The sequence below is a fragment of the Belonocnema kinseyi genome, chromosome 10 (assembly GCF_010883055.1).
Source record: "Belonocnema kinseyi isolate 2016_QV_RU_SX_M_011 chromosome 10, B_treatae_v1, whole genome shotgun sequence".
Taxonomy (NCBI): Eukaryota; Metazoa; Arthropoda; class Insecta; order Hymenoptera; family Cynipidae; genus Belonocnema; species Belonocnema kinseyi.
The window spans coordinates 112756038-112769741 of NC_046666.1; the positions used below are offsets into that span (position 1 = coordinate 112756038).

At 33.8% G+C, this 13704-nt stretch overlaps 1 protein-coding gene across 3 annotated transcripts in view; it reads left to right on the forward strand.

The window, feature by feature from the left end:
• Window positions 1-13704, forward strand: part of LOC117181506 (traf2 and NCK-interacting protein kinase) — a 252578-nt gene that overhangs the window by 57713 nt on the left and 181161 nt on the right. For all 3 annotated transcript variants that reach the window (XM_033374255.1, XM_033374254.1, XM_033374256.1), the window contains exons 2-3: window positions 4295-4360; window positions 4618-4674. In XM_033374255.1, coding sequence (XP_033230146.1) covers window positions 4295-4360; window positions 4618-4674 — 123 coding nt within the window. The remainder of the gene's footprint in view (window positions 1-4294; window positions 4361-4617; window positions 4675-13704) is intronic.

The following is a 13704-nucleotide window of genomic DNA, read 5'->3' on the forward strand; positions in this document are numbered from 1 at the left end:
CTGTCTGAAAGGCATAGTAAAATTCAACTAAAAGTATTAAACCTCTTCAATCTGTAAAATATTTTTTATGATTCATGAGCGTATACAAATTGTTTAAATGAATATATTTCCGAATCTTCCTACAAATTTTGAACACCATCAAATTGAGATGGAAATATGTACAAAAAGCAATGAAAAACGTTTCTAGACGATGTGATTGGCGTATTAAAATTTGTCTTCAAATTGGAACAATAAACAAATACTTTTATCAAAGAAAATTTTGTAAATATTCAAAACTTTATAAAATAATTTTTGGAATTTGAAATAACAACAATCGAATTGTTAATTAAAAGAAAAGTTTAAAAGAAGCTTCGAAGTAAATCAGTACTGATTTAAAAGATGGAAAGTTTGTTTGGTAAATGTTATTAGATTCGGAGAAAATTTAGGGAGAAATTTCTTTTTTCTTTAGAAGAGCACGTTTCGTTAAAGTTATTTCTTTATATATTTTTAAAGAACAACCCTTTTTTTAATTTCTTTAATTCAATAATTTCATAATTCGAGAATTTTTGACGGGGATTTTATTATTCGGAAATTTTACAGTGTTGGAAATATTGTTTTTCGGGATTTCTCAGTCGTTTCTTTTGTCAGTCAGTCTTTAAGTGATTAGAACGATGAACTAAATTCTAAAAATTTTCAGTAGAGTCGTTAATTTCACAATTTAAACATTTATTTTGAAGAGCCAATATAGGTTTTTTAAAGTCTGGTAAAACTTTATAATGCAAATTGGTTAATTTAAATGTATTTGTTTGATTTTGGATATTTTATATCTAGTGACGAATTTAGATGAAATTTCCTAATCTATCAAAAACATATTTTTTTCTATTTTTCTGAACATTTTCAAGTGTATCAAAGGATAACTTGATTGGAAAAATCCTTATAAAGTTAGCGTGGCTACAACTTTCAGGTAACCATACATACAGACAGACACTGACAAAATTTTATGATTTTCGGACTCTGTGAGAGCCGAAACGTAAAGATCGGTTAAAAACCAGAGATCGAAAATTTGGACGATTACACTACACTCTCATGAATGAGAATGTAAAAATTTCGATAAAAAAATGTGAACTACTGGCAGACTGGTCAGGGTACGTGACATATAGTCGCCGCCGACTAGTCTCCGGGCATCTAGTCGCGGGACAAGTAGTCATGGGAAATGCTAAAAACTTTAACACCAATATAAACGATTTATAATACCATTTTTTGCAGTGTTTCCATTATAAAAGTAAGTATGGATAGTTCATTCTTTATATCAGCATAAAATCCATAACAGTATTGTTTTTAAATAGTATATTGTGGTACAAGTCCGGAAATTAGGCAGTTCCACACGAGTGTGAAGTTAGCTGTACGAGCCGGAGACGACCCGAAGACGAGCCGATGGCAAGTACTGTAAACTTCACAAGAGTTTCCTCCGCCTACTTTTAGCTCCTGTAGCACACGATATTTTTTCTAACAAATGCGGAAAAATTTCGATTTGAGAAACAAGAAAAACCAATTTTTTGAAAAATTATGATAATTTTTGGAAATTTATGGTAAAATTACCTAAAAATTCCCGACATTCGTGGTAAATTTGTAAATTATTGAAAATTTATAGAAATTTAGTGTATCCAAAGTTTTTTTGGAAGAAACTAAAAAATTCCTAAAAATTTATGTATAATTTGCTAAGCTTCCTAAAATTTATGAAAAATTGGCTAAATTTCAAAAATTTTCAGAAATTTATGAAAAGTGGGCAAGCGCAACAGCAAGAAAAAGTAATCTTACTCAAAGAGCACAAGTGCAGCATATAGAAATTTTGGTGAGAAGTTATTCTCATAATTAGAATAAGGAGATTAATTAATTATTTAGATCAAATAAAAGTAAAATTTTTTTAGATTTTTCGAGTATCAAATGTATGTAAGTTAAGGGATTTTCGTAGTTTTTGAATATTTTTTAAATATACATATTAGTACCAAGATTCATTAGGACAATTAAATTGCTAAATCTTTACATTTTTTTTATCTCAGGAAAAAGTCTCCGTTCTGCTGCCGCGCAGTCCCGTGTTCGATTCCCGCAAGCGCTGTTTTCTTCTAACATCTTTTCAAATTATTTACGTAAAATAGAACTAGTGCAGAACAGTTTTTTCATATGTGAAACGATGAAAATTGAGAAGTTGCAGCTTTCAGTATTTCAGAATAAGAAGGATCACTAATTACATTAATTTTATGTTTTTGTCAAAACCTTCTTATTCTGAGAAACTAAAAGCGGCAGCTTCTAAATTTTCACCGTTTCACATCTGAAAAAACTGTTCTCTATTAGTTCTATTTTACGTAGATAATTTTTGATAAGATATATATTGCGTTATTTAAGAATAAATCTGTTTTAGTTTATAAGAGCCACTAAATGATACATTATTTGACTTATGGTCTGTGTTGATAAATAAAATTTAATTATTTTCCTATTAACTGTCGTTAATTATTTACTCTTTTTCATTTTTGGAACTTATTTTTTCATTACTAATACAAAGCCAGAAATGGTTGCTGCCAATCACAAAGTTTGATTATGTAAAGGTAAATTTCTAGCATATATTTTTTATTACTCATGCAAAAATTGCAAAAAGGAGCAGATAAGATTTTCGGGCAATGATTTTCTGGGAATACATCTGAATACGAAGGGAATTATACGAGTAGTTTTTGTCGCCACTGCCAGCAAATTTTTTTCGCCTTCCCGACTACTATGACTACGCGTGGCGACTAGATGTCCCAGCGAGAAGATGTCTCGGCGACTAGATGCCCCGGGGCACAGTCGGGTATTTTGGATTTGTTCGTGCAAATAATCGACGACTCGTCAATTTTCACCGAATTGAATTTTTTTTTAAATACTTGTGAATAAATTTACTGTCGGAGAGATACTCCACTATTACGGTTTGAATCTTCAGTACGTCAAAAAAACGTCGACCAACGTCGGCAGTCATCAGCCGATTTTTAGGCTATTCAGATGTCAGTAATATTTGGTAATTCATACCAAAAATGCTTCATGCTCATTGTTATTTATGTTTTCAACCATTACAAGTGCAAACCTTTCTATTCTCATTCTATTTTTGCAATAAAAGTTTTAAATAATAGTTAATAAACGTTCATAATTTAATACTTTAATTTTCGAATTATTCAACCGAGAAACGTTTATTCTGGAGAAATCAACGAAAGAGTATTTTATAGAATTTTAAATCTTTTTTTTTCTTACAGTTTTTATGTTTATTTTAATAAAATTATTATTTAAATAATTAAATACCGACCAAAATGTTTTATCAATGTACTACGTATTATTTTAAAGAAAGGTTTCCGGGCTCGTTGGGTGAAAATCTTTGGGTGTGTGAGTATCTGCTCTGATTGATCAGTAAAGTTAATAAGAATAATAATTAAAGAAAGTTATATGCGATATGAAATTATTATATCAGCGACATTATACTCTTTTCCATGGTTTGTGCAAATTACCAAATATTACTGACATTTGAATAGCCTAAAAATCGGCCGACGACTGCCGACGTTGTTCGACGTTTTTTTGACGTACCTACGATTCAAACCGTAATAGTGGCGTATCTCTCCGACAGTAAATTTATTCACGAGTATTAAAAAAAATTCAATTCGGTTGAAAATTGACGATTCGTCGATTATTTGCACGAACAAATCCAAAATACCTAACTGTGCGACGACTAGATGTCCCACGATTGCTTGTCCCGCGACTAGATGTCACGTACCCCTCATACTGTGCTTTTTCTTCTTCTATAAGCTCAGCCTATGGCTGATGGGTGTCACCGTAGATCATCCATTGACTGATTTTCTGGAAAAAGAAGAGACGCGATGGTCCATGGCATGTGCGCGACCAAAATATAAAAGCTTTCTTTTATTTCTACAACCATTGCTGTTCCAAGATTTTCAACGTGAACCTAAAGTTAAAATGGAAAGAAATGGCTGATCCAGTATGGCAGACAAGCATGTTAAATAGTAGATTGATTTAAAACGTATCAGCTAGGGATTTTTGCGGTGGCTGATTACGAATCTAAAGTCATAACTTGAAAAATGGCGGATCCAGTATGTAGGGCGAGTATGTTAAAAAATTATTGAATTAAAAAATCGCTTCGTGCCATAGGTCTCAAGTTTCGGAAAATACTTTGATGTTGAAATAGTTTTCTTCTATGCTACGTTTGAAATATGGTTTAATGGATTAGGAAAGCTTCTGTTCTTTGTATTTTAATTAGTCTTACGAGGTTTTTTAATTACAGGATCCTGCAGGAATTTTTGAGCTCATTGAAGTTGTTGGAAATGGTACATATGGACAAGTTTATAAAGTAAGTTAGAAAATGATCAATTTTTAATTTTGCTTCTCTCGCTCGAAAAATCAGTTTGCTATGTCTTAAGTGGTCGTCACTGTTTCCCCATTAAACTTATTTTCGTGTAACGTCAACTCAAAAAGAGTTTAATTTAATTGGGAATGATTGGACAATTTTCAATAAATTAGTCTGAAAAATAAATAAACTTTCACAAAACTAGAAAGGCATATTAGGCAAGGATGAACTGTGTATTAATTCATCTAATACTCTTGCAGGGTCGTCATACCAAAACCGGACAATTAGCAGCTATCAAAGTTATGGACGTCACTGAGGTAAGAAATATAATAAATATATTCGGTATTATATTTACATTCACACATTCATGCAAAGCTCACATTTTGCCATCGGTTACAGACATCGAAAACTGTTGATTCCGCACCTGTGAAAGCGATAAGCAAAATGCTCCCCATGGTTACCAACAAATTTTGTTCACCACTTTTACTACGAGTGGAATATAGCGTCCTAAACAGTTACTATGTTAATATCGTGTTGGACCAGTTAGATTATATACGGTATCTGTCAACGGTAGGCAATCTCCTAAGGCGTCACAGGTGGGTGCTCCCTCCTCATGTGAAGGCACATCATTCACCCTTAGTTTCCGCTTCGCAGTGAGTAAACTGCCGATTTCTGTTATCAACAATTTAAGCGTAGTAAGTCGTAAGGGCTACTGTCGAAAGTTCATATGGATTACTTACACCAGGTTAATCATTATTTGTGTGTTCTTTTCTCGGCTCCTGACGTCACAGTTAAACGCAGGTGAGGCACCACACTCCAACTAAAAGTACGACTCGTACCTTTTCTCCGTTGTCTCTGTGTTGTCACCGACCACCAATGAATGGTGCACGAGATCTGATCTTGCAGTTTCCAGGAGATTATAGTAAAGTTCTGCATCAGTTTTTTGTAATCAACTATATATCTTTTTTACTAACTTGATACAATTTTTATATTACATGTTTATCCTGAGTACATTTAAATTACATTTAAATAATTAAATTAGTGAATCATTAATAAAATAATAAATAAAACGATTCAGAATATTTAATTAATTCATTCGTATAATTGTTTTTTTTTATTTCACACTATTCAATTAATTACAGTAAATTGTAGGGAAATTAACACAATATCCCAATTTTTCCATTCTTGTGAAATGAATGATTTACAATATTTATAATCGTAGTCGATATGACTCAAATAATAATTCTTAAAATTTCTAAATGTTGAAATAGTATAGCCCAGAAGCATAATTTATGAAAATTTAGGACACGGTCAGTTTGTCCATCCTCGCGTCGAGCCATTTTCGCGAAGTCCCTGTCTTCTCTGGACAATAGGGTGTACAACAATTTTTTTCTCGAATTTCCATTTATATCGCCATAGAATACGAATTAAATATGAGTTTTTGAATGTCACCCCCATGAGTCTGTTTTACAGGGCCAAAAAAAAACATAATTGAAAAACCGAATCGTTGACTTTGAGTTTACATCACATCTCGAATAGATTTTTTTTAGGTTAGGATATCTCGCGAACCTTAGGTGATGACTCAATTCTGAGCTCGGATTCGAGTTTTACGTTTCAAAGTACTCTAGGTCATTTCATTTTTTAAATTTTGTACGCCTGTGTTATCGTGATTGATCGATTTTTCATCATGCATATCCAACCCAATCTTCCATGGTGGACCTCGAGTTCTTCCAGGTGCAAAAACTGCAATTGTAGACTTAGTTCTACGGCCCGACGTTCTAACATCTGCCGCAGCTGAACAGTACACAAGAGTTTGCACCTGTAACGTTTTAGCTTTTCTGGGACGTTGCTGTTCAAATCATCGTTATTAATGTCCGCATATGTTTACAGTGGATCCCGTACTTAATGTTCATTACCCCTAGCACGTATGCCTTCAGATTCAATCAGGTCTTCGTTCTCCAAAGCTTTCAAGGGGAGTTCTTCTATAGAAAGCTGCTGTTCCACTTCCATTTTATTGACAGATATTTCAGCAGCCGACAGCAATATGATTACGCATATTGAACCTCTTTTATCTGTTAGATTCTGCTTATTTATTCTTGTGGCTAATTTTGGGTACTTAAGTAAGAAGAATCTATAATGTTGTCTCCTCAAACTTTGCCCACATTTCTCTGCGACAGAATAAAGGCGCATAACATCTCTGTTCATATGGTATGTCCATTTTAATTGCCTTTTTGAATGCAGAACTTCTGCCTCTATTGTTATAAGGCTATCCATCTCTGGACGATATGGTGGTGTTGGATCATCAACAGGTTGAGGAAGAACATCAATTGACCCTGCTTGACCGTGTGACGCGGCTTCCTGTAACTGATGTGCATTGCCGTCGGTTTTCCACGCCAAAACAACCTGTTGTTCATTCTCCATTGCTCGGTCTTCTATGATATGTATATTAGTCCTGATGTCCTTCACCTTAGCGACAAGATATCTAAGTGCGACTTTCTTCAAGGCCATGTAACGAGTGGGTCACGTGACCAGATTCCTACCTTACCGCCACCTTTCTTATTTTTCAACTTATTTTCACACGAAGCGCCACATCGAGTTGAAAATTTGGGATAATAAATAAGAAGCACTAAGAAAGGTGGGTCTCGTCCTAAACTTTAATAATTATAAAAAAGCAAAAAAATTATTTACAACAAAAGACTTTTTCAATAATTATACAAATTTATGACCAGACCCATCATTCTTAGTGCTTCTTGTTTAGTATTCCAAAATTTCAACTCAATGTGGCGTTTCGTGTGAATATAAGTTGGGAAATAAAAGAAGTGACGGTAAGGTAGGAATCTGGTCACGTGACCCACTCATCACATGGTCTTAAATGAGTATACGCTAGCCAAGACATCCTCTGCAGACACAGTTGATGTTCCACTGCTTACCGTTTGTCGCAGATGCTCTGGCTGGCCAGCTGTTAAATTAGTGATATCTGCCTAACCATCTCGTAGCACACCCGGATGCTTCAGCCCCCAGCGGAGGTTCTAGGGGCGCCTAGCAATCCTCTTAGTCCTTTTCCTATTCGTGCTGTGCCTGTTTGGCATCGAAAACTCTGTCAGTAGCAGTGCTACCACCAGCATATCCGTCGAAGTCATGAGAGGAAATCTCAAGAACTACCGCAATGCCATCGTAGTAAGGATGAAAAAAGGATGCATAGGGAGAGCGTAGACTTTAAATAGTATTTTAAATAATAAAACTTAACAAATTAAGTGCATACGCAAACGTATTTTATTCAAGATCAGGGTTGCCACGCCTCTGGAATACCTGGAAACGTCAGGGAAAATGAACATAAATTCCAGACTTTTTACTAATCATAGCATATGTACTTCGATGAAAATTAATCTTAAAAGTCCTTTTCTCTATGTCACTTTTAAAACTCGCGCGCACATCTAATAGAACCAATAACGGTGTGCAGCGTTATTTCTCTTATGTTTCCTGCGGCGCAGCGCGATCGTGCAGCAGCAGTCAGGTCAGCACCAGAAAGCATATATTACATGGAGTGCTGATCAATGGTAGTTGGTCGACTTAAGGATAGGTAGCACTGTTCAGAATCTCGGACGGTGAAAGTGCTTATCACTTATATAATGTACAGTATAACGAATATTTAAAAAATATACCTGAATATAAATAAAATTACTGAAGTTATGAAGGTGTAAGAAAACAAGGACCAAAATTGTAGATTTTGAATGTCTCAAGTTTTTCGATAAAAAGAGAATTACTTCAAGGTTATTTTTTCAACAACGTAAAGCACGAATACTATACATTTTATCGAAATTCTTGAGAATATCTGGAAGCGGAAAGTTGCCATTTAACCGTTTGAAATTTTGATTCGCGACCTCTATCATAAAGACGCGTACAAGAATGCCGCAAGAACAGGGACGAGCACTCCATGTAATATATCGTCGAAGGTCAGCTCATGGAGAATAGATATGTCTGCATGAACTCCTGGCTCCTGCAGTGATCCCAACTTTGGCATGTTGAGCTACTGCGCTTGCCTGACGCAGCGGCCCTCACTGGTCGCTGTTGCCGCGCGATTCAAACCGGGTATAATTTAAAAAATTTCGAAATTAATATACATAATTATTATAAATTGCACTTGAATATCAGAAATAACTTAATTTGTGATTTAGGGAGAGGAAAAAATAATAATACAAAAACCTTGTTTAATGAAATATAAATTCAGCTTTTGAAATCAAAGAAAATATGCTATTATTTACAAAATATATGCATTATTATTTTCTTTTAGCCTTACATTATAAATTAGGTCATTTCTGATATTCAAGTGCAATTTATAATTATCTATTTTAATTTCGATTTTTTAAAAATTATACCTGGTTTGAATCGCGCGCCTACAGCGACCAATGAGTGCCGCTGTGCCAAGCAAGCGCAGTAGCTCAACATGCCACAGTTGGGATCACTGGGCTCCTGACAGCTTCTGAATCCCATCGCAAATCATGTTAAGTATCGTTAGAAATGCGAGTTTCAAATAATCGCGCCGAATTCTGGGTCGCAAAAATCCTGGTTGCATTCTAATCTACACAATCATGCCTGGCTCGAGAATTGCTGTTGTGCTGTTTTTATGCAGTTTGCTGATTTTCGTGCAGTTTTGGTGAGCTATAATTTTGTTTATCTTATTTGTATATTATGTGGTGTGAGAGTTAACAGTAATGAAGTTGTTTATAAAACAACTTATCTATTCAAATAGCCATGCTCAGAAAATTTAAATATTTTCGAAAAAATAAAACAAATTTTGTATACCTTATAAATTTCAGAAAACTATTTCCGCTCTAAATGAATTTTCACAGATATTTGATAAGTTGATTTTTTTCATAGCAAGCTAAACAGACACATGTGCAAGGCATGTACTTTTTCATTATAAATGCCACTTTAACCTAAAAATTTCTACTTTGAAATGATTTTCCGGCTCTCGTGGCATAAACTATTGTTTGAGACTAATGGAACGTTGATTATAAAGAGCGAACGTAGCCATCCGTGTCAAAAATACTATTTTGAAGATATTCCTGCAGTTACTAGTGATAAAAAATCGAACATTACTTTTCTGATTCTTTATAGTACGTTCCACCCTACCGATAGAAATTTCTGAGTTTTCTCTAGCGAAATAGCCTGGCCCATTTGCGACTATAAGCAGAGTCGATTTGAAAAAATTTGGTTTGAGAGATAGTCTGAGAGATTTAGGTCCTTTTCAAAGTCCGTTTAGTGGTCCTTTTAAGAGTGGTGCGACGGTAATATAATGTTCCTTTTGTTTCTCATTATACTTATTTATAATTATAACTTACATGCAAATATACCATTTTCTAGTTGAATTAAAAAATGTTGTCTTTTTTGGCGTATCTCATTTCATTTACGAGAAACGTCGTATTATAATTCCAATTTTAAGCATTTTAAAAAAAAAGTTAGATATCTGAAATCATCGAAACCCGTAGATTCCGAATTATTATGTTTTAGGCTGTTAACTATGAATCTTTAGAATATACTGAGAGATTTCTTTCGGTAGAGCGTGCTTCGTTTTGCAAACTTTTTCTTTTCCTAATAGGCGTCCTTATACATTTAAATCGCATAACATTCTTCTATAGATTATATGTAATATGATGCTGTTCTAGAATGAAAGAAAATTCTTGAGACTTAGAGTGGTACAAAATGAATCAAAAATACTTTTTTAATTACTATTATTAATTTTATTCAAGTTTTTTATTGAAAACTTCCAAGAATAGAAACTCGAATTTTTATAATTCAAGATCTATAACTAAAAGTATTTTTCCTATAAATGATTTGCATGTTAGAGACCAAGTTGAAGAACAGTTTGACTGAAAGTGGTTTGATAATTATTTAGAACTAAAGTCGTACTGATATGAATACTTTTCATGCCATACTTTTAGATACATAGGTTGATCATTTTATTGATTAAACATTATCTTCGTAGGAATTTCTCTTTTTCAGTCAAAAATATCAATACATAAAAATCGATGACATTAAATATTAAAAAATCCATACAAAGTTTCTGGTTCGTGTATGTTAATATATTTTTGTAACAAATACATAAAACAAATACTTACTTTCTGAAGATTAAAACGTGATATTATTCGTTTCAAGATTAGTTAATTATTCAGAAATGTACAGGATCGATGAAGTGAAATGAAAAAATAACTTTATTTTCAGGTGCAAAAAAATTATGGCACCAAAGAAAAAGTCTAAATGGAATGATGATTGGCTTGGTGACTCACGTTCTGAGGGCATTCAACGTACGCCCGATAATCCTTACACCGCGTACTGCACACTATGCGTCAAGACTTTTCAGCTTAGGAATATGGCAGTTAAAGCCCTGGAAAGCCACGTAGGGCGAAAGAAGAATGCTCATAATCTAAAATCTCAGCAGCAAGCTCGCACGGGAATGTTGCAAAATGTGAATTTATTATTATTTCACAAATAGTTGTTTTATTCTCAAGCTTTACTGTTATGTAGAATTCATATTATTTTTGCAGTTCTTGAGAGCTTTACTGTCTAAAAATGGAGCAAACTTAATTGAAGAGAGAGAAAATTCTACTGTCAATCTGAATAATCAAGCATCTCTAGATGCTTACAGGACAACTGAAATCTTGGTTCAAACCGCTCAACTCAAATCTCCAACTTCAGACTCACAACTTTCGTCTTGTGTGCAAGCTTCCGCACGCGCTCTTAAGATATCTTCAAAATCTCATGAATCAATAAATCCGTTAGTAGAAAAGGATCTAATCGTCGAAGCCGAGATAGTATGGTGTCTCAAAGTCTTAATATGTCATCTCTCAATATCAGCTGCAAGCAAATGCGTAGATGTTTTTAAACGAATGTTTCCTGATAGCAGAATTGCAGAAAAATTAAAACTTCGCAGGACAAAAATCTCATACAACATTGTATTCGGTTTAGCCCCACATTTCCATTTCCATTCTATGTTCTTAAAAGCAACAAATGGATATCACTTTGCGATTCTGGAGTGACTCAAAAAACTCCGTATGCACCAGATATTTCGGTTCGGTTTTTTAGGGCATACTACTGCAGTGGATTTATTACAGAGTTTTTTGGAGGTAACTAATAAATTAAACATGGAATGCCTCTTGCAGATATCAATGGGTGGGCCAAACGTGAACTTCAAATTTTTGAAAGAATTCGAAAATTACGTTAAATCTGCAATTTGTTGTGATAGTAGAATCTTCTTGCAAATAGGTTCGTGCGGATTGTACACATTACACAATGCATTTAAATCTGATGCCAAAGCAACGAAATGGGGAATTGTAATATTCATAAGAGCCGCATACATCGTTTTTAAGGATTTTTCTGCAAGGAGGAGTGATTACCGTCAGTTTACAGTTTCCCCCAAAAATGTTGCGCTCTGCGGTGGCTTCTAAGTGCCCCAGTTGCTGAGACATGCCTGAAAATATTACCAAATTTAAAGAAATTTATTGTAGATGCAAGAAACAATAAATTGGGCATAAAATCAGAAAGTTACAAAACTATGTGTGAGAAAGTTGAAGACAAACTTTTACCAACAAAGCTTACTTTTTTTGCTTTTATCGCACGGAGAACCGAGACATTTTTAAGAGATTTTCAGAATGATGCCCCGTTGGCGTCTTTTCTCCACACAGAGATAACCAGACTTATGGTAATCTTGTTGCGAATGTTTTTAAAAGAAGACGTTTTGGATAAAGTAGATTCTGTTGCCAATATTGATCTTAACAATAAGAACAATTTGAAATTGTTGAAGAATGTAAAGCTCGGTCATGCTGTTCAGGCGGAGCTTGAGAAGATATAAACTTCTGAAGCCGAACTATCATCTTTCAAAGAAAATGGTCGTTTGATGATTAAAGTAATGTGCGAAAAATTGATGTAAAGAAGTCCGATTAAATATAATCTGTGCAAGGGGATAACATTTGCTGACCCAAATCTTACACATTCTTTTGGGAAAAAAGTTTATCCTCTTCTCGAAATGGCATTAGAAGAATTTCTTGAAAGAAATTGGCTGACTGGAAGTCAGTGCGACGAAATTTGTACAGAATTTAAGGAATTAAGTGCCAAGACAACAGTGCATTTGAGACTGAAGACGTATGACAGAGAAAATGAGCGTCTTGATACTTTTTAGATGTCTGTTCTGACTGATTATGGTGCTTCGGATTTGCTTGTATCTTTCATGAAAAAAATCCTCATTTTGAGCCACGGAAATGTATTTGTTAAACGAGGGTTTTCAATCAATAAAGAGTTGATTGTAGAAAATCAGCTTTCTAGATCTCTTGTTGCTCAAAGACAAGTATATGATGCAGTTCGAGCATCAGGAGGTCTAGAAGATATAAATATCTGTAAAAAAATAAAATGCTGTGTACGTCTTTCTCGTTCTTTGTATTTTGAAACGTTGGAAAAAAAAACGAATGCGAAGCTGAGGGAAAATCTAAGCTGGAAAAAATGAAAAAAGATCGAGAGTTGGCAGAACTTTTCATGAAAAAAGGGGGTTTTGCAAGAAGCCGCAGAGATTGATATACAAATTTCAAAAGCTAAAGTCAGCTGCATACTGACGCTGTAGATATGTTTCTGCAAGATTTGTTAAACTTATTTACAATTATGAAAAAAATTATATTTTGATATTATCCAATAGACTTAACATTGTGTCTGTATTTGTGCAGATTTGCTTCGTTGGGTATAATTCATTGTGTCATAATTCTTCATTCGAGTATGTTTATATAACATATTTTGTAAATTTGATAAAAATAAATGCTATATTTAAAATGATTGTAATGGAAAACATCATTTTATATTATACTCTTAGAGAACCGCAAATATAAATTTGTAGATAGTTGAACCAAGTATGAAGAAACGAAAACGGATTTCAATTGGAAAAAGGTCTGGAAAACGGAAAAGTTTGGTCTGGAGAACCTGGAAAAATTTGGGGATTCGCGATTATAAAAATAGTGGGAACCCTGAAGAAGAAAAAGATTTCATAAATCACATTAGGAGGATAGAAATAAGAGTAATTAACTATGATAAGTTGTGATAGACAAATAAGAATTTTATTTGGCATGAGAAAAAATCTTTATGATCAAATATCATTCAAAAGTTGTAAAAATATTAATCTTCCACCACAAAAGGCACAGTTTCAACAAAGTACAGAAGTTTTCAAACAAATAGTTAAATTTTAAATTTAAAAAATAAAAATTAGAATTTATTGATCAAGAGGACTGTGAACATGAGCTTTTGTAAGGTCATCTTTGGCCACTCGGCTCGTAATGCATAGAGTGAATTTAAGGCAAGTAACTACCGAT